The 18,429-nt window shown below is 41.1% G+C and overlaps 1 protein-coding gene across 1 annotated transcript in view; it reads left to right on the top strand.

Moving 5' to 3' along the window:
• Positions 1-4,333: 4,333 nt before the first annotated feature.
• The window catches only part of GABRB2 (gamma-aminobutyric acid (GABA) A receptor, beta 2), a 349,441-nt gene continuing 335,345 nt past the window's right edge, over positions 4,334-18,429 (top strand). Inside the window, exons 1-4 of the mRNA XM_012644788.1 lie at positions 4,334-4,417; positions 5,932-6,135; positions 6,288-6,379; positions 7,410-7,477. Of these exons, the coding sequence (XP_012500242.1) occupies positions 6,059-6,135; positions 6,288-6,379; positions 7,410-7,477 (237 nt within the window). The 5' untranslated portion in view covers positions 4,334-4,417; positions 5,932-6,058. The remainder of the gene's footprint in view (positions 4,418-5,931; positions 6,136-6,287; positions 6,380-7,409; positions 7,478-18,429) is intronic.

The raw sequence follows: 18,429 nt of genomic DNA, 5'->3' as shown, positions 1-18,429 counted from the left end.
TTATAGTAGGTCCAGGAAGCCATTATACTTGGCAGCATTTTATTAGTAATTAGCAAGTTTGTGCTATTGTAGGTATTGAAAGTAATAAACATATATTTTCTTTCTACATGTTATTTCTGACTTTCTCCCTACTTTTCAATATTACTGGAATTTCTGCATACTATTTCCAAAGACCACCATCAATATTCAAGCTAAGAGATCCTTTATTCATTTTTTAAAATTATTAAAAATTCAAAAGTTTAAACAATTTGGCAAAACAGATAACCCACCTTCCATGAGAATCTCCTCCAAAATCATCATCACTGATGCTCAGTAGCAGGAGGACAGAGAGGCCTTTCTGGCATCTGTGAACATATTTCATACATGTTCATCAACACAGGAAAGGCTGTGGCATAGGATACCTCACTACTCCCCCCTCCCTGCAAAAAAAAAAAAATTGTGTAAGTTTCTAGGGAGAGAATCATGAATGCAGAGGGACAGAGTATCTTACTGTTTGAATTTTACACCATAAACATGTAATACCTATTCAAAAATTCAAAAACTTTTGAAAGAATTTAATACAGTTGACTAGTCCTTCCATTATCAGAATATTCTTTTTCCTTGGCTTTGATCACACCACACTGGTTTTCCTTCAATCATTGAGGCCAATCCTGATTTGAGTCTTCCAATGATTATAACTGCCCTTTACTAGAAATTTCTCATCTAAGTCTTCCAGTCTTTTCACTTTTTTCATATTCCCATGATTTAAGTTGCTTGCACCCTCAGGATCATCAAATATACACTCATTCATTCAAAACATATGTATTAGGGATCTGCTGTGTGCACTATGTATTGGAATACAGCAATGAGCACAGCAGACAAAACTCACAATTTTTTAACTTTCTTTCCATGCAGGAAGATGAAAAGAAAATGGGTAAAATATGGTTATGATTACACAGTTATAAAGAGAAAAATTTAATTAGGAAAGGGAAATACAGTGTCGGGGGGAACACAGAGATTTTGCATTGGCCCCAGCCTAGCTCTCAGTTCTGAGTTTCAGGTGTGTATATCAAAACGTCCAGTGTACCTTGGATGGCTAGCAGGTACCTTAAATTCAACACAACCCAAAATGGATGTATCATCCCCATTAACCTTCTTTTACCACCTCTACTGAGTTGCTCAAACCAGAAATGTATGAGTTATCCTTAAAATCTTATTCTCTTTTATTGTCTGTATCACATCTGTCACAAAGTTTAGCCAGTTCTTCCACACGAGTGTGGTCACTTCTCTTCATCTTCACTGTTCTCACTATCTTCATTCGGACTAACATCACCTCTAATCTGGATTCCTGCAATAGTTTCCTACCAGGTCCCTTACAGCCATTCCTGTCTTCCTCCAGTGTGATCAAAACTCAACTTGATGTTCTTCTGCTTCAACCCATTAATGGTCCCCAATTGCTCCAGCCCAGCTCTTCAACTGGGGCAACAGTCACATCTGCCCATCTTCTAGTCTGACTGTTCTTCCTTCGGTCTTCATTTATGCCATTCTCTCTTGGTCCAGGATATTTGTACATAATATTTCCTCTATCTAGACGATTCTTCCCCCAACTCTTCATCAGGCTATCCTATTTTTTAAATCTCAACTGAAACATCACTTCATCCAAATCCTCAAATTGAGTTATCTGTAGCATGTATGGATTCCATAATCTCCTGTCTTTCCCACTTTGCTTGCTATATTTGTAATTACTTCTGTGATGGCTCTTTCCCACACTAGAGTGTAAATTCCAAGAGGATAAGGACCACATGTCTGCTGTTTTAGCATATCATCCCCCGTGCTTATCCAATAATATTTGACAAAGAGTAGGAGCCCACTATCATATTTACAGAATAATAAATAAATATTATTGTAAAGACTAATGGAAGATGGTTGGTGACTTTTTTTTTATTTCAGCATATTATGGGGGTACAGATGTTTAGGTTACATATGTTGCCCTTTCCCCCCCTCCCCTCCAAGTCTGAGTTTGAAGGTTGGTGACTTTTTACTTTGCATTTATATGTTTCATATTAAGAGATAACTTTGAAATATGATCCCTTAAGAGTACTTACATTTTGTTTTCTCTTTCTACATTTGGGATCTTTAGGATGCTTTCCAGAAACAGACACAACTCCAGATTCTGTATTATTGTTCTGATTTTGCATCTTCCTAGGCAACCTTATCAGCAAATTCTTCCAGAGTGATGTCCAGTGTTGATTCTGCTATACAATAAAGACCCACTTTAAGCATAAGTTGATCTTAGGTTTTGTAACTAGAAAGAATATATTTTTAATTACATAAGTTACAGTTATTGATAAGAGATATTTCTGAGATGTTACTCCACAAAGAAAACAAATATTCTTTCATCTTTTCTCATATTCATTGCTGCTTTGGTCTTTAATAAAGCTCCTTCTTAACCTTACCTTAATTCCCTGAAATGTCTGTTCCTTTCTTCTCAGGCTAATCTATAATTATTGCACCAAATTTATATTTACTCCATCTTCATAATTGAATGCCACTAAACCTTGTTTCCTTTCCTGTCCATTCATTATGGCTTATTCATTAAAAGACTGCTAATATGTATTAATCACATGTCAAATGCTATGCATATATTTACTTCATTCTACAACAATCCCGTGGAGAAGGTACTATTTTTCTTCTCCTTTTTCCAGAAGAGGAAATTGAGGCTTAGAGAGGTTAAATGGCTTATGCAAGTTACAAAGTTACTAAGTATTTGAGCTGGACTTTGAACTCAAAAGGATTACCTCCCTTCCTCTATCCACTCAGTTTGCACCATGCTATTTTACTTGCTGAGATGCATGCTACTTTTATTTTAACTATTTGCCCTTCTTTCCTTAATTTCCCGTATTTAATAGGCCTTCAATAAAACATTGTTTATTCATTCACCAAGCCATTATTATTATTCTAGATGGGTGACAGTATTTGTGGTCTGTCCTGTTTACTGCATTTTGTTTTCTCAAGTCAAACTGAAGTGGGCCTAAGTAGAAGGGGCTGGTAGTTCAGAAAGTACAACATGGGTAACGAGGTCAGAACGAAAACCCTATTTTGAGATGTTTTCCAGGGTGAGAGGAGCTTTCTAGGGCTTCATCATTTGGTGACTACTGCCTCAAAGTGCTTTGGGAATCCTTTGAGTACAATGATGATAATCTGAACTTTTTTCCCTTTTTTTTCCTGCTTGTGCAAAAGATTCCGATTGTGTGTAATGGTAAGGAAAAAGATAAGAAAATGAGCAGTTTTCCTTGGTCATAGGTCTATATTCCAATGCCTGTAACTTGACCCGAATAATCACAGATGGGAGACTTACAGATCTTTCCCTCCTCACCCCCGTGTGTGTGTGTGTGTGTGTGTGTGTGTGTGTGTGTGTGTGTGTGTGTCTTTGGATGGGCTCATATGAGCCTCGGAGTCCGGTAAAACGCCACGCTGTAGCTCTGCACTGTGTTTATGGTGCTGTGTTCTACCTGCCTCTAACCCAGAAACCCCCTTGGTCGGAGAAGGCACATAGCTTTCCCTTCCCGTTTGTCATCCATCCCAGGGGAACTGTGGGATTCTCCCCTTCAGCCCTCCCGCCTCCACACTTCCCGTGGAATCACGCCCCCTGCCCCTCAAGCTGCCCTAGAATGACCCTCTGACCGGGGTGGCACAGGGGACAGGTGACTGGAAGGTTAAGTGGGTCAACAGTGCAGCCGGGACCGGGACCCCGACGAGTCCAGGGTGCTACGGAGCCCGCCGAGCGACGCCCGCCGCCTGCCGCCGACCCTGCCGGCTCGCTGTCCCTCTCTCCGTAGACACCGGCAGGGACAAGCCTCGTCCCGTCTGCGCGCCCGCTCCTCCCGCAGCTGCCGCGGGCTCCGCGGGCTCGGCCCGTCGTAGCGAGAAGCTGAAGCGGGCGAGGTCGAGGACTCGGTGGTGTCCGGAGTGGAGGCTGTGTCTCCAGTGGTTAGGCACGCAGGCTTTGAAGTGCAAGCCTTGTTTCACCTCTTGCCACCTGAGTGACCTTGGACAAGTTCTTTAGATTCAGTGCACCAATTTCCAAATCCATTAAAGGGGACACTGAAGTGATAGCTAAACACTGCTATTGTTGTAAGAATAAATTAATGCGGCACGCCGGCACATAGTAGGCGCTCAGTTAACGGTGACAATGATTATCATTAGTAGTAGTGGTTAGAGGCTAAGCATTGGTGCCTAGAATAAAGATTTGAGCTCTGGCCTTCCCAGTTCTTCACCGGGGGTGGAGGAGGTGGGGTTTCAGGGTTGTGGTGGCGGGAGCACCTGCCCTACCGGTCCCTTCCCGCGTGCTGAGATGAACTCGGTAGTACCCGGAGATTCCCCGGGGATCCGGCTCCTTGGGACGGCCCGGATGCCCCCAACCTCGTAGCACCTCCCAGCGCCAGTGGCACTTCTTTTTCCCTCCAGCGGAGGAAAGATTCCTTTTGTGAATTGAGTATCTCCCCCGCCGCCCTCCAGCCCAAGCTTGCAGCCTCCTCCGGGTTCCGGTGCCGGGAGAGCCGGCCCGAGCCTCGAGCGTGAGGAGAAAAGGAAGCCTCTGGTGTGCGGGTCCCCCCGGGCCCGGGAAAAGGAAGAGAGGACGAGGCGGAGCGGAGACCGCGGGAGAACGCGGTGCCCCGGCGGGCCGCGGGGACCCTTGCTCCTTTTGCCTGCCTTCTAGGGGCCGCTCGGGCTTGTATCCCGAGGCGCAACCCCGAACGGCCGCGCGTCCGCCTCCCTGCCCTGGCCGGGGGCCGGGGGCCAGCTCGGCGCGGCGGGAGTGGGCGGCGAGCGCGGGCCCGCGAGGTAAGAGGCGGCGGGGGGACGCCCGCACGTGGGGGCGCGCGCGGCTGCGGGGGCGTGGGGGGCCCGGCCGGGGCGCGTCCCACCCGGCCACCTGCCCTCCCCGCGCGGCGCAGCCGCCCACGCCCTCTTGTCCCCCGCACCTGTGCTGGGGCGCTTGTCACTCGCATCTCTCGCGCCTCCGCGTCCCATCTCCCCCTCATGCAAACCCCACCCTGCCCACTCATAATTTCCCACTGCAGAACCAGACCGAACCCTGGAGAGACAGCCTTGCCTTTTTGCTCCCCTCGCCGCTCCCCCTCCCCGCTGCTATAAATAACCCCGACTAGCGGGTCAGGAACGTCACACGGCGAGAAACCAGGACCCCGAGGTTTTCTTCTCTGGGAATAGGGGGCAAAGGGTGAGGAGAGGAGAAAGAAATTGCTCGTGAGTAGTGAAGAAAAGCTTGCTCCTTGACTGCTAAAAAAGACCAGGAGTCATTTTATTCTTTTCTTTTCAATTCTTCTTTTTTTATTTTTCCGTTTCGTTCTTATTCTCCGCCCCCCCGCCCGCCCCAAATCCAACGGGCTGCTCAGCACTCCTCCCATTGGTTTTTTCCCTTCCTCCCCCTTCTACTCCTGCAGAGTCCCCTCCCCCGCGCCTCGCCGCACCGCCCCTACCCCCAACCCCTACCGCCCGGTCCCCGTCTTGCCCCGGGCAGGGGATGCTGTTGGCCAAGGAAACAAAGTTCAAACTCCTTGCCCTGTCTCCCCCTGCGACCAGAAGTGGGCTTCCCGGCACCCATCTTCCGCTCGCACCCCACACCTGCTCTCCTTAAAATCCTAATCTGGTTTTGCATATTTAAGAGGACACACACACACACACACACACCCAAAAACCCACAACCCGCGAGGTGCAAAACTGCGTCCTGCAACTACCGAAACTTACCAGACGCTGTAGTTGTTTTTGTCTTAACGAAAGGACAACAAAGAATTTACTCTGGATGCTCCTGGGGGGTGACTTTTCTATACGACTCAAATATGTCTATATTATACGTATATATGCCTTTCCTTTTTCCCCTTTAATTTTTTTTTTTTTTTTAAACAAGGATATCTGCTCGGTCTCTGGCAGCCGCGCTTCCCTTTGATGTTTTGGTACGCCGTGCGCATGCGCCTCACATTAGAATTACTGCACTGGGCAGACTAAGTTGGATCTCTTCTCTTCAGTGAAACCTTCAATCCCCTCAAAAACTAAAGGGATGTGGAGAGTCCGGAAAAGAGGCTACTTTGGGATTTGGTCATTCCCCTTAATAATCGCCGCTGTCTGTGCGCAGAGGTAAGTGCTGTTCAGCGTTTCTCTTTTTTCCTTTCTCACTTTGAAGGGCTCTGCATACCTCTGTGAGCAGGGAAATGTAGTAAGGATTAGATGCTCAAGACGCTGTGCCTGCTTTCTTATTGATGCCTGTTTATTGTCATTTCTTTCTTTAGTGTCAATGACCCTAGTAATATGTCGCTGGTTAAAGAGACGGTGGATAGACTCCTGAAAGGCTATGACATTCGTCTGAGACCAGATTTTGGAGGTAATGGGATTGCCTTGTAAATTCAGAAACGGTCCAGCTATCGCCGAAGCTGTCTTTTGAGCTTTGTGCGCGCTCTCCTCCCTCTCCCTAGTTGTGGGTGCATGTGGTGAACTGAATGTGTCTCTGTTTTACCATATGGAGAAACTGATCCAAACTTAAGCTGGTCTGTTACTATCCAGCACTTGGGTGGTCTTTCAAGGCGCTCCTCTTGGTGTGTGCTCAAATTTAGTGACTGTTGTCTTTAAGCTTCGCTGTTATAAATCCTTAGCTTCACTGTTTTTTGCTTCCTCGAGATATAAACCTCTTAAGTTTAGTTAATGTTGTGCAGAGAGAACCTGGCTTACAGAAGGCCGTCCTGAACATTTTTGAGGACAAGATGTGCAGGCAATTGGTTGAGAGGTGGCATTAACCCCCTGTGCCCGCCTACTTTGGAAGAGTACTTCTGTCCATGGTTTAAAGTGGCTCATGTCTGGATATTATCCAGTTCTCCAAGCCTCACAGAAGAGGGGAGGATTGGGGAATGGGAGTGTAGAGGGAAAATGGGAGGGGGGAGTGGGGAGCGGAGGAGAGAAGGACCTCTGGCTGCAGCCCTAGATATGCTGACAGACCAATTTAATTTTACTTCATTTTCCTCTGAAGCTGAAAGAGTTAAAACCTGCACACGGAAGGCGGGTGGGAAAGAATGAGGAGGAGGGGGTTGCAGAGCAACATATAAACAATATATAAAAGTCCCTTGGGTTAGAAAGATTCTTGTGCTTCTGTGTGTTGTATGTATTCCCATGCTGAGACGTATACATAATGTAGACGGAGCTGGAATCCCTTTTCCATCAGCACACGTGTGTGCATATTCAATAGAGCATTTCCTAGAGGAGTGAGTGCTTGCCACCTTTTGTACAAATGATCAGAAAATTGAAGAATTTGAGTGTGAGCAATGCAGAAGGGTTTTGGAAAGAGTGTCCTATGCCTGAGGCCAACTCTTGCAAAGAATGAATGAAGTTCTGAAAAATCACGTGGCTATCTTGGTTTTCAGGTCCTCCCGTGGCTGTGGGAATGAACATAGACATTGCCAGCATCGATATGGTTTCTGAAGTGAATATGGTGAGTATTGAGGTTTATGCCTATGTTTTTGCAGACCTTCATTTGGGGACAGGGAAGACGAGGGAGCTAGCTGTTGGGGTGGGGTATGCGTGAGTATGTGTATGAGGTAGGGGCTAGAGCAGGGGATTTTGCCTTGGAATCCCCTGGCAACATGTTTTTTGTTTGAGTTTACAGAGAAGGCTCTTTCTTGTTCCTAATGATTTTTTTTTTTCAACCTAGTTCACATACTTGGGACTTGGCATAGAGGGAGTAAATGCATCACACATTCACGTGTAAAATGCAGCCACGTGCAGGAGACCCTGGCAGAAGCCACATCTCCTAAGGCATAATGGGAAACCCAGTTCGTCAAGTGATTTTCTGGGTTTGGGGTCAGGTCAGGAGATGAGGAGAGGGTTTTGATTTGACATATAAGAGAATATAACCTACAAACTAAACTGTAACAGACCCTGGAATACTGATGCTGACTTGTTGCTTTGAGAGATCACCTCTTACAGTTAATGACACTCATCCCCTCCATGTCCCAGCCCCATTGCTTGCTGCCTCTTTTAACCCTTCTTGCCACCAAAATAAAATAAAAATTGACTACCCAGTTTCCAAGAGGTAGGCTCAGACCCATGTGTCATCTCTGGTCACTTCAGCAATGGTATTCACCTCACATCCTAAGCTTGTACAATTTATTGACAGCAGCACTCCTTAGTGGCTGCCTCCTTGGACTTGGGGCAAGTGCTAAGAGAAAAAGCTTGTGTGTTCCCAACCAGGAAACACGTGTAGGGGGTTTGCTTCGTGCAGGAGCGACCCCTGCTGCCCATATTGGAGCACTGCAGACATGCAAGACAATGGCAAGAGTTCCAGGACCCCCCTCTTACTTGGGACATTTCTCCAGTGACTGTCTTACTCTGTATTTTTAAAATTTTCCTCCTTGGAAAATTCTCTCTAGATAGGCTACATTTGAATGTAAAATTCCAGTGTTACTTTCAATCCTGACAGCACACAGTACATTTTAGAAGATTATGTTGTGGTATAGTTCTGTCTAGAAATTGGATGAATTATTAATGAAGGGGGTATAGTGTGTAAGCTTTTATGCAAAACACTTCTAAGCCAGCCAGCAGGGCATGAAAGTCAGCTGTCAACATGACACAAATTTCCGTATTCCCAGAATTCAAACCAAAAGAAAGCTCAATAACCAGCATTGTCCTTATACTCTGTCCAAAGATAAGTGATAATCCTGAGGTATCAGAAGATTCTAAAGCATATGAATACTTATGCTTATACCTTATGAATACCCAAGGTAATATTCAATGATTTCAGTAATGTTTGAATGACATGAATCTTCTTGTATTCTAATTTTGGGAAATTTTCTATCATATAGGACAAAAACACAGTCTAAAGACAATATTGGATGTTTCAGAACTATAGATTTTCCTCACATTATGAAAATCTCCTGTGTGGATAGAGAATATTTCTTGGGAGATTATTTAATTCCTCCCATAGGCAAATATTCATTTCTGTGGAATTTTAGAGGCCTTTCATGAGTTTATATTTTGAATTTCAGTATAAAAACAAAAAAATACTCCAATGTGGGTAACTCCTAAGTCCTAGGAACTTGAATCTAAATTCTGTTGTTGAAAACAAAGTAATACAGTAATCAGGTGTGATTCTGTTTGTCCTACATGTGACTGAATCAGACTCTTCTCTTTTGCATTTTGCTTTATTTATACTCTTTTCCTCGCCCCAAGTTTTATTTTACCATCTCCTTCTTTAGAGCGTCACAAAAACGGGATTTTTGTGGGAAAAAAAATCAAGAAAAATTAGAATCCTAAGAGACAATCATGATGACTAGAGGTTGCTACAATAGGTTAGCTAAGAACTTAGGTGTATTATATCCTAAAGTTGTTTAGAGTGATAGAGTTTTTGTTTCCTTTTCCTTTAAATCTTGTTCATTTTTGCCCACACGCAACATTTTTGAGAGGTGTCTGAGGTGGCCACAATGCCAAGACCTGCTAGTCAAAATATAGATCCGGCTAAGGCAAGGTGTCATCACTTAAAGCTATTTACTGTTGCTGAAAAATCATGGGATGTTGAAAGTGCAAAAATAAATGTCAGGTTGTAAATGGGACAGCATTGCAGCATTAGTGATTAGAAAAACCAAATGTTGAAAATTCCAAGCCAGATTCCTTTCTTAGCCTAATGCTAACACCCATGGATTTGCCAAGCCACACTTTGACTTGCTGAAAAATGAACATTTATTTCAGCTAGCAATCTTGATGATCTAAAATTAATCCTTCAAAGAAAATTTTTCATGATGTATGTTGTTGTTGTGTTTTTGAAAAGATGGTTACTTGTTTTGGAGCAACAGATGGGAAATTCCATCACTGGTATCTAAATAAAAGAAGAAAATGTTTATGGTACGTTATCCCTGTATACAGGTCTAAAAGTGTTAAGATCTTTTGATTAGATTCAGTTCTGAAAGAATGGTTGATTGATTATTTAAGTGAAACTTCTAAATTGATTAGCAGACGCATCTTTGCCTCATTTCCCTTTGTGGACTGCAACCTCTGGTAATTGTAACTTTCTGTTATTATAGCACGCCTCGCTTTGAAGAGTGGTAGGCACCAGACCATTTAAATTGTCATTGACTCGTTTGTATTGAATGAATAAATATCCATGTCAATGTGATGCTTCTGATAAAAGACAACAATAGAAAGACCTTGAACTGAATCAAAAGTCTTAGATGCTAGTTCTACTTCTGATACTTAGTTCATCCTTAGTTCATCACAGCTAGACGGGGCTCAACATCCTCACTTGTTTTAGGGAGTAAGAGTCTCATTTTACCTATCTCGGGTGACTGCCAAAATTTATAAAATGATAACAGGCATATCTCATTTTATTACACTTTGCTTTATTTTGCTTTGGAGATATTGGATTATTTTTTACAAATTGAAGATTTGTGGCAACTCTTCATTGAGCAAGTCTATAAGTGCCATTTTTCCAACAGCATGTGCTCACTTCATATCTCTGTGACACATTTTGATAATTCTTGCAACATTTCCAACTTTTTCATTATTATTATAACTGTTATGGTGATCTGTGATCATTGATCTTTGATATTACTATGTAACATAAGCCATGAACTGTGCTTATAGGAGATAGCAAACTTAATTGATAAATGTTGTTTGAGTTCTGACCGATCCGTTGATTGGCCGTTTCGTAGTCTCTCTACCTCTCATGAGGCTTCCTTATTCCCTGAGACACAACAATATTAAAATTAGACCAATTTATAACCCTACATTGGCCTCTAAGAGTTCAAGTGAAAGGAAGAGTCGTGTGTCTCTCACTTTATATCAAAAGCTAGGAATGATTAAGTTTAGTGTGGAAGGCATATCAAAAGCTGAGATAGGTTGAAAGCTAGGCCTCTTGCATCAAATAGTTAGCCAAGTTGTGAATGCAAAGGAAAAGTTCTTGAAGGTAATTAAAAGTGCTACTCCAGTGAACACATGGAAGATAAGAAAGCAAAACAGTCTTATTGCTGATACGGAGAAAGTTTGAGTGGTCTGAATAGGAGATCAAACCAGCCACAACAGTCCCTTAAGAAAAAGCCAGATTGCCAGAGCAAGGCCCTAACTATTCAATTCTAAGAAGGTTGAGAGAGGTGAGGAAGTTGCAGAAGAAAAATCGAAAGCTAGCAGAGGTTGTTTCATGAGGGTTAAGGAAAGAAACATCTCCATAACATAAAAGTGCAAGGTGAAGCAGTAAGTGCTGCTATAAAAGCTGTGAAATTTATCCAAAAGATCTAGCTAAGATAATTGATGAAGGTGGCTACACTAAATAACATATTTACAATGTGGACAAAACAACCAATGTGGACAAAACAACCCTATATATTGGAAAAAGATGCTATGGAGGACTTTCATAGGTAGAGAGGAAAAGTCAATGTCTGGCTTCAAAGCTTCAAAGCAGAGGCTCACTCTCTTGCTGGGGGATAGTGCAGCTAATGCAGCTGGTGACTTTAAGTCGAAGCCAATGCTTGTTTATCATTCCAAAATTCTAGGGCCCTTAAGATTATGCTCAATCTCCTCTGCTTGTGTTCTATAAATGGAACAACAAAGTCTGGATGACAGTACATCCTTTTATAGCACAGTTTACTGACTATATTAAACCCACTGTTGAGACCTACTGCTCAGAAAAGAAAGATTCCTTTCAAAATATTATGGCTCGTTGACAATGCATGTGGACACCCAAGAGTTCTGTTGAGAATTATAAGGAGATTAATATTTTCATGTTGCTAACACAACATTCTGCAGCTCATGGTTCAAAAAGTGATTTTGACTTTCAATTCTTATTATGTAAGAAATATATTTTATAAAGCTATATCTGCCATAGATCGTGATTCCTCCGATAGATCTAGGCAAAGTCAACTGAAAACTTCTGGAAAGGTTTCTAGATGCCATTAAGAATATTTGTGATTCATTGGAGGAGGCTAAAATATCAACATTTACAGGAGTTTGGAAGAAGTTGATTCCAACGCTCATGCATGACAGTAGAGTTGAAGAATTCAGGGGAGGAAGTCACTGCAGATGTAGTATAAATAGTAAAAGAACTGAAATTAGAAGTAGAGCCTGAAGATAAGACTGACTTGCTGCAATCTCATACAACTTGAATGCTTGAGAATTGCTCCTTGTCAATGAGCAGAGAAAGTAGTTTCTTGAGATGGAATCTATGACTGGTGAAGATTCTGTGAGCATTGTAGAAATGACAGCAGAGGACTCAGAGCATTACATAAACTTAGTTGGTAAAGCAGTGGTTTGAGAGGATTGACTTCAATTTTGAAAGAAGTTTTACTGTCGGTAGAATGCTATCCACCAGCATCATATGCTATAGAGAAATCTTTCATGAAAGGAATAGTCAATCGATTTGGCAGATTTCATTGTTGTCTTATTTAAGAAATTGCCACAGCTACCCCAGACTTCAGCAACCACAACTTGATTAGTCAACAGCTATCAACATTGAGGCAACACCCTCCACTCACAAAAAGATTATAATTCACCATTGTCTGAAAGTTCAGACAATGGTTAGCATTTTTTAGCAATAAAGTATTTTTAAATCAAAGTATGTACATTTTTATCATAATACTATTGCACACTTAATGGATATAGTATAGTGTAAACACAACTTTTATATGTACTTGGAAACTCAAAAATTTGTGTGACTTGCTTTGTTACAATATTCACTTTATTGTGGTGGGCTTGAACTGAACCAGCTGTATCTCCGAGGTATGCCTGTATGTGGATGCATGCGTGTTCTGTGAACATACTTAATGAAGACTGAATACCAACCAGGCTAGTACTCAAGCACCCGAGGTGCACTCCAGCTGCTCTCCTGAGTGTGCTTGGGTTGGTAATTTAAATTGCCAGGCCTCGGTTTCATTATGTTTGAAATGAGAAGGGACATGTTTAGTTGGCTTCCAACTCAAAGGTTCATATGTCTCTGGCTTGGTTTGTTATAGTAGCTCTGTTTTGTAAAAAAGAATATCCAGGAAAACTTGGAAATCTAGAAAACCATGAGGAAAATGCATAATTCCTAAATGACATACAGTCATGAGTTCTTCTGAAAGTAGTGATGGTATCCGTGCCATGTACTCAGGTGACTATCAGCCCAATAGAAGATCTTCGGAAGAATGTGATCTCAATAAAAATGCTCCTGAGCAGAAAGCGTGGCTTCGGAATGAAATATTTTTAGATGCCTTGGTTAAATTGGCAGGAATCTTTTTGTTAAGATTCTTTGATGAAAAGTGCATTTTAAGATTCAAATTTGGCTCTGAGGATTATGGACTGAAATAGCTTTCGCTTCATTTAAAGCAGATTCTTCTCCATCATAAAACAACACATTTGCCAACCAAAGAGTGAAGCAATATTTCACTTTTGAGGAAAGAGTTCTAGTAAACACATACACAAATTACCTTTTTGTGGAATGGCAAATGGAGAAAAATGCTTTTTATTTTTTTTAAACAGATGTTTTCTTGCATCACCAGCTGCACAGTTTAAAATTCCATTCAACAAATACTTATTTAGCAGCTACTATGATCCAGACATGAGTTAGGCTTTAAGGACATAGCAGTGAACAAGACCACCTTGTCTGCTAACCTCATAAAACTTAATACCTAAGTGTTCACTATTCTTAAATTCTATGTCAGGTTCTTACTGCACTTTATGCCTAGCTTATGCCTTATCTTTTCTTTAAGACCTTTTCTGAGCAGCCAAGGAAGTGCCTTGTGGTCTCTGTCTCCTCTAAGTTCCTTTGTCCACTTGTTGATTTCATCATTCATTTGGTATTTCCAATTGTCTTATATTTTACATATTTATTTTGTCTTCCTCTGTCATGTTTATAAATTATATCTAGACAAGGTCATAGTGTCTCTGCCTGCATGGTTTTGTTCCATATACAAATGGTTGTATGGATATTTGACTCCCGATGAATGCCACATGTGAAGAATTCATTTCCATAGCAGTAATTTATTATTATTCCCTACACACTATATGATATATGTAGAGAAACAGAGCCTAGAATCATAGTCCACAATTTTAAGGCACTCACCGTATAAACCAACAAATATAGAAAGAATCACAATGTCGGGTTCTAAGTTCTTTGAAGGATGAAATACACAGGGCGGAATGGGAACATGGAATACTGATGTATTACATAGAGATTAGCCAGGTAAAGAAGGGGCTTAAAGGTGTGTGGATAGATGTTCCACGCAGAAAAAATGGCATATAGGAGGGTGCTACATAGGCAAAATAAATAGTGTTAGGGATTTGCAGGTAGCTTAAAAAGGCTAGAGTGAGAGTGAGGAAGGTCTCATGTTGGTGTTGAAGCCAAAAGTGGTGATTGAATCATGAAGACCATTTTTATGTCTTGCACAAGAGCTTCATTTTTGTCCCAAAAGCCACAGGGACCCATAAAAGGATGTCAGTAGAAGAATTGTCTGAATAGATTCACACCTCTGGAAGATGGTTCTGAAGTGTGTGGGGTGGATTGAAGTGGAGCAAAACCAAAGGTTGACAGATGAGATGAAAACGAGCTGCAAAATTGCAGGAAGAATTTACAAAATAAGTCAGGGATGTAAAAGAGAAGATATAAAATCAGGGTATTTACAAAGTGAAAGTAACAGGACGTGGTGAACCCTAAGTTTCTGATAGTGCCTTTACTGATAGGGGAAGAGAGGAAGGGCAGCGGGGCTGTGGGAGGTGAGGCAAGTGGGCAGACGGTGAGTTCGGTTTGGAAAATGTTGATTTTTCTATACACAGGAAATCTCCCCGTGGAGATAACCAGTAGGTGGTTGGAAAATACAGGTGTACAGCTGAGGAAGAAATCAGGACTAGAGGTGAACTTGAACATTCCCAGTATATAAGTGGTGCTTATAATTGTATGAATAGATACAATGAAAGAGGAAAATGAGAAGACAGCTAAAAATGGAGATCTGGTGAGGACTGGAATTTAATTGCTGGAAAACAGAAAGGGAGCCCACGGAAGAGATGTGTAAGCAGCAGTCAGAGAGTTAGTGTGAGACCTCTGATAATAATGTCTTAGAAGCTGAGGCACAAGAGGGTTTCAAAGAGAAGAAAATGGTCAGCTGTGTTGAATGCCACAACGTTCGATTGAAGTAAGTTGTGAGACTCCTCTCCCAGATACAGTAACAGCAGCTCATTGGTAATAAGGCAGCAAGAGGAGTTTTTTAGTGGTTGAAGACTATGCTTTTGAAACGTTTGGATCTGAAGGGAACTAGGGAGAGGGAAATTGCAAAAGAAAAGGGGGGGGGATTTTTAGTTTGGAGGAGAAATAACATTTAGAAGGGAGTAGGTTGAAGATACAAAGGGAGAGGTGGGGTCAGGATAGCATGATGGAAGCTAAAGGCTTTCTTGCCTGAATACCTGTGTATTCTCTGTGATGTAGGAGACACATCCTATTGAGATTAGAGGGTAAATTTGGTTGCTGTGGAGAACAGGTGAGTGACGTCACTCAGGAAGCATGAAGCAGGGTGAAGGGAGTGTGAACACTCAGTGACCACAGGCTGGTTTAATTCTAAATAAATTATACTTAGAAGCTCTCCTACTCAATTTTGGCAAGCTGTTGTTTCCTCCTTCTTTTCCTGTTTCTCTTTCTCCTCTCCGTCTCCTCCTCCTCCTCTCATGCCGTATTCAACATTCTCCATCATCATCGCCATAAACTAATAAAATAATTACAGCTACTTGTCATAGGAGGTTTATTCTGTTTGGATTGTGGTGGCTGGAAAGTTCAAGATTGGGCATCTACATCAGGTGAGGGCCTCGGGCTGCTTCAACTTAGGGCGAAAAGTGGAAAGAGAAACTGCAGGATGTGCAGAGAGATCACTTGGCAAGAGAGGAAGCAAGAGGGGAAGGCGCCAGGTTCTTTTTAACAACCAGCTCTCATTGGAACTAACAGAGTGAGAACGTACCTCCCCCGGGGGGGCGGTATCTATTTATGAAGGAGCTGTCCCCATGACCCTAACACCTCCCACCAGGCCCTACCTCCCAACATTGCCACACTGGGAATCAAATTTCAACATGAGGTTTGGAGGAGACAAACGTCCAAGTTGTAGCACTACTGTTTACTGTGTATTATATAGTATTTATAGGTATTGTGTTATTGTGCATTAAGTCAACCAATCCTTCTATACAAACTGAGGTGGCCACTATCCATCTATTTACTAAAGGAGAACCTGAGGCCCAGAGAGATTAAGTGACTTGTTCAAGGTTACACAGCTAGCAAATGGCTGCCTTTACATCTCTCAGTCTCAGAGCCATCTGGTTATACTGCACTTTTAAATGTGGCAAAGTCACATTTTTGAATCGTTTCCATCCCACGAGTACCCTGTTTTGTTGTTTTTATTCTTATTTTTTTGGAAACAGTGGGTGGATCAAATAAATGAATCCTTCATGAGTTTATCCTCTCTATTCCACTTAGAAAAAAAATCCTAATTTTATTAAAATGAATTTTTCAAGTAGATACTTCAGTGTGTATTAAATAGACATATTTCCTGTCCTTGAGAAACTTATATTTTATAATACATCTATGAGCATAATTTAAACCAAGCAATAAAGAAAGATTTATATAAGCTCTTGAGGAGTTGAAGATGTTGCTTGTGTCATGATTTCTTTCGTTGTGAATGGTTGCCATTTGTTAGCTTGTCTAATAATTTTCCATTGCTTCAACAAAATCTGTCAGGTAACTGTTAAGGCCAATAATTTATAATAGGTAATTATTAGGCAGGGTTGCCTGGTATATGTCAAGAACTGTGAACTGTCTCAGTGGTTTTAGGCTGTGGTCAGGCACTATGTGAAAAGACCACATGCTTTATCCCCATCCCTTTTTTTCCTTTTATTCTCAAGACTTTGTTTTCAATCAGACTTTTTTATAGAATGAATATTTATGTTTACTGATAAATTGTTTCTGTGAATAATTCTCTTAAAGGTGGTTGAGTTTTTTTTTTCTTTTCTGAATTTCTTTTTTTCTTCCCCAATCTTTCCTACCTCTACCCCACATAATCTAAATGCAGTTCATTATAAAGATTACATCTCCAGAAGAGTTACTTCATCTATTTTTAAACAATACCCATTTGATAGTGCCAGTTTCTCAGTCTGTTTCTCTTGGTTAATTCTTAGAGAAAATTCCTTAGTGTTGCTTTTTTCCTTCAACAATGTTCTTGCTCAGCTATGACATGAAGTAATGATCTGACTGTGTGCTTACCCTGCAAGAGTTAAAGCAAGTGAGGTTGGTAAATTTCATATTTTAGAAACGAAACATATCCTGTGTATTTTAGCTTCGTATTTGAGAAACGAAATGAATCTTGGGCATTTTAGCTCTCTTCCTTGGAAGTGATTAATTATTCATGGGAATTCCAACAAGAATCTAAGTCAGAGAAAATATTTTTCTTGGGGAGGATGACTTAATTTTGGTGAGAGAGGCACTGACTTGTTTTGTGGTCATTCTGTAGCAGAATTTCTTAACCTTGAAATTATTGGCATTTGGGGCCAAGCGATTCTCTCTTGTGGGGCACTGTCTTTTTCATTGTAAGATGTTTAACAGCATCCCTTGCTTCTACCTACTAGATGTCGGTGGCACCCATAAAGTGGTAAAAACTAAAAATGTCTCCAGAAATTGCCAAATGTGTTCTGGGGGCAAAATTGTCCCAGGCTGAGAATCACTGGTGTAAAGAAATGTGTTATACTTTTGTCTCCAATTAAGTAGGGAAAAGGAGACTTTCTTATTGAGTAATGGTTTTTGTGCTTCATTGCCATTTGTATTTGTTTAGTGGCACATTGTGGGAAAAATGATTTTAAAATACCAACAAACATCAAAGGCAAATATTATTCATATCCCTATCACATCATTAAAACTGTTTTAATTTCCCTATATTACCTTCTAATTCTTGTCTATTTCCTTATTCATATTTTACACATGCTTTAGTTATTTTGTAGGGAGAATATTATAGTCCACATTTTCACTTAACAGGCCATGAATATTTTTATAGTTTTGTTTAAAAAAAATGCATAGCAGGCCCACTGCCAATGTAAAGTGTTGTGTGTTTTTCCATGCCCTTTCTATGATCTTACAAACATATGCAGACATATGAGCATATTGACAATTTTTTTTATTCATTATCTATTTTTCAAAAAAGAAATCATATTAAATATGGTTTATAAATTATTAGCCAAAATTTTAGCTATAGATTAATTAAAAATAAAGGAACACATTATTTACTTTTACTTATGCACCACTAACAATAATATGCAAATCATATGCAAAATAGCAAACTGAATCTAAACAGCATGTACATCAAAGTCTATTTTTAAGTTTTATATATTAATTTCACTCGTATTTACACAGCTACTCTTTACTCTGTTTTTAGCCTGATATTACTTAGTTTTTCCAAAATC

Source organism: Propithecus coquereli, unplaced genomic scaffold (assembly GCF_000956105.1).
Source record: "Propithecus coquereli isolate 6110/MARCELLA unplaced genomic scaffold, Pcoq_1.0 Scaffold220, whole genome shotgun sequence".
NCBI classification, from domain to species: Eukaryota; Metazoa; Chordata; class Mammalia; order Primates; family Indriidae; genus Propithecus; species Propithecus coquereli.
The sequence above is the reverse complement of the archived record's forward strand: the minus strand, read 5'-3'. Positions and strand labels throughout refer to the sequence as shown.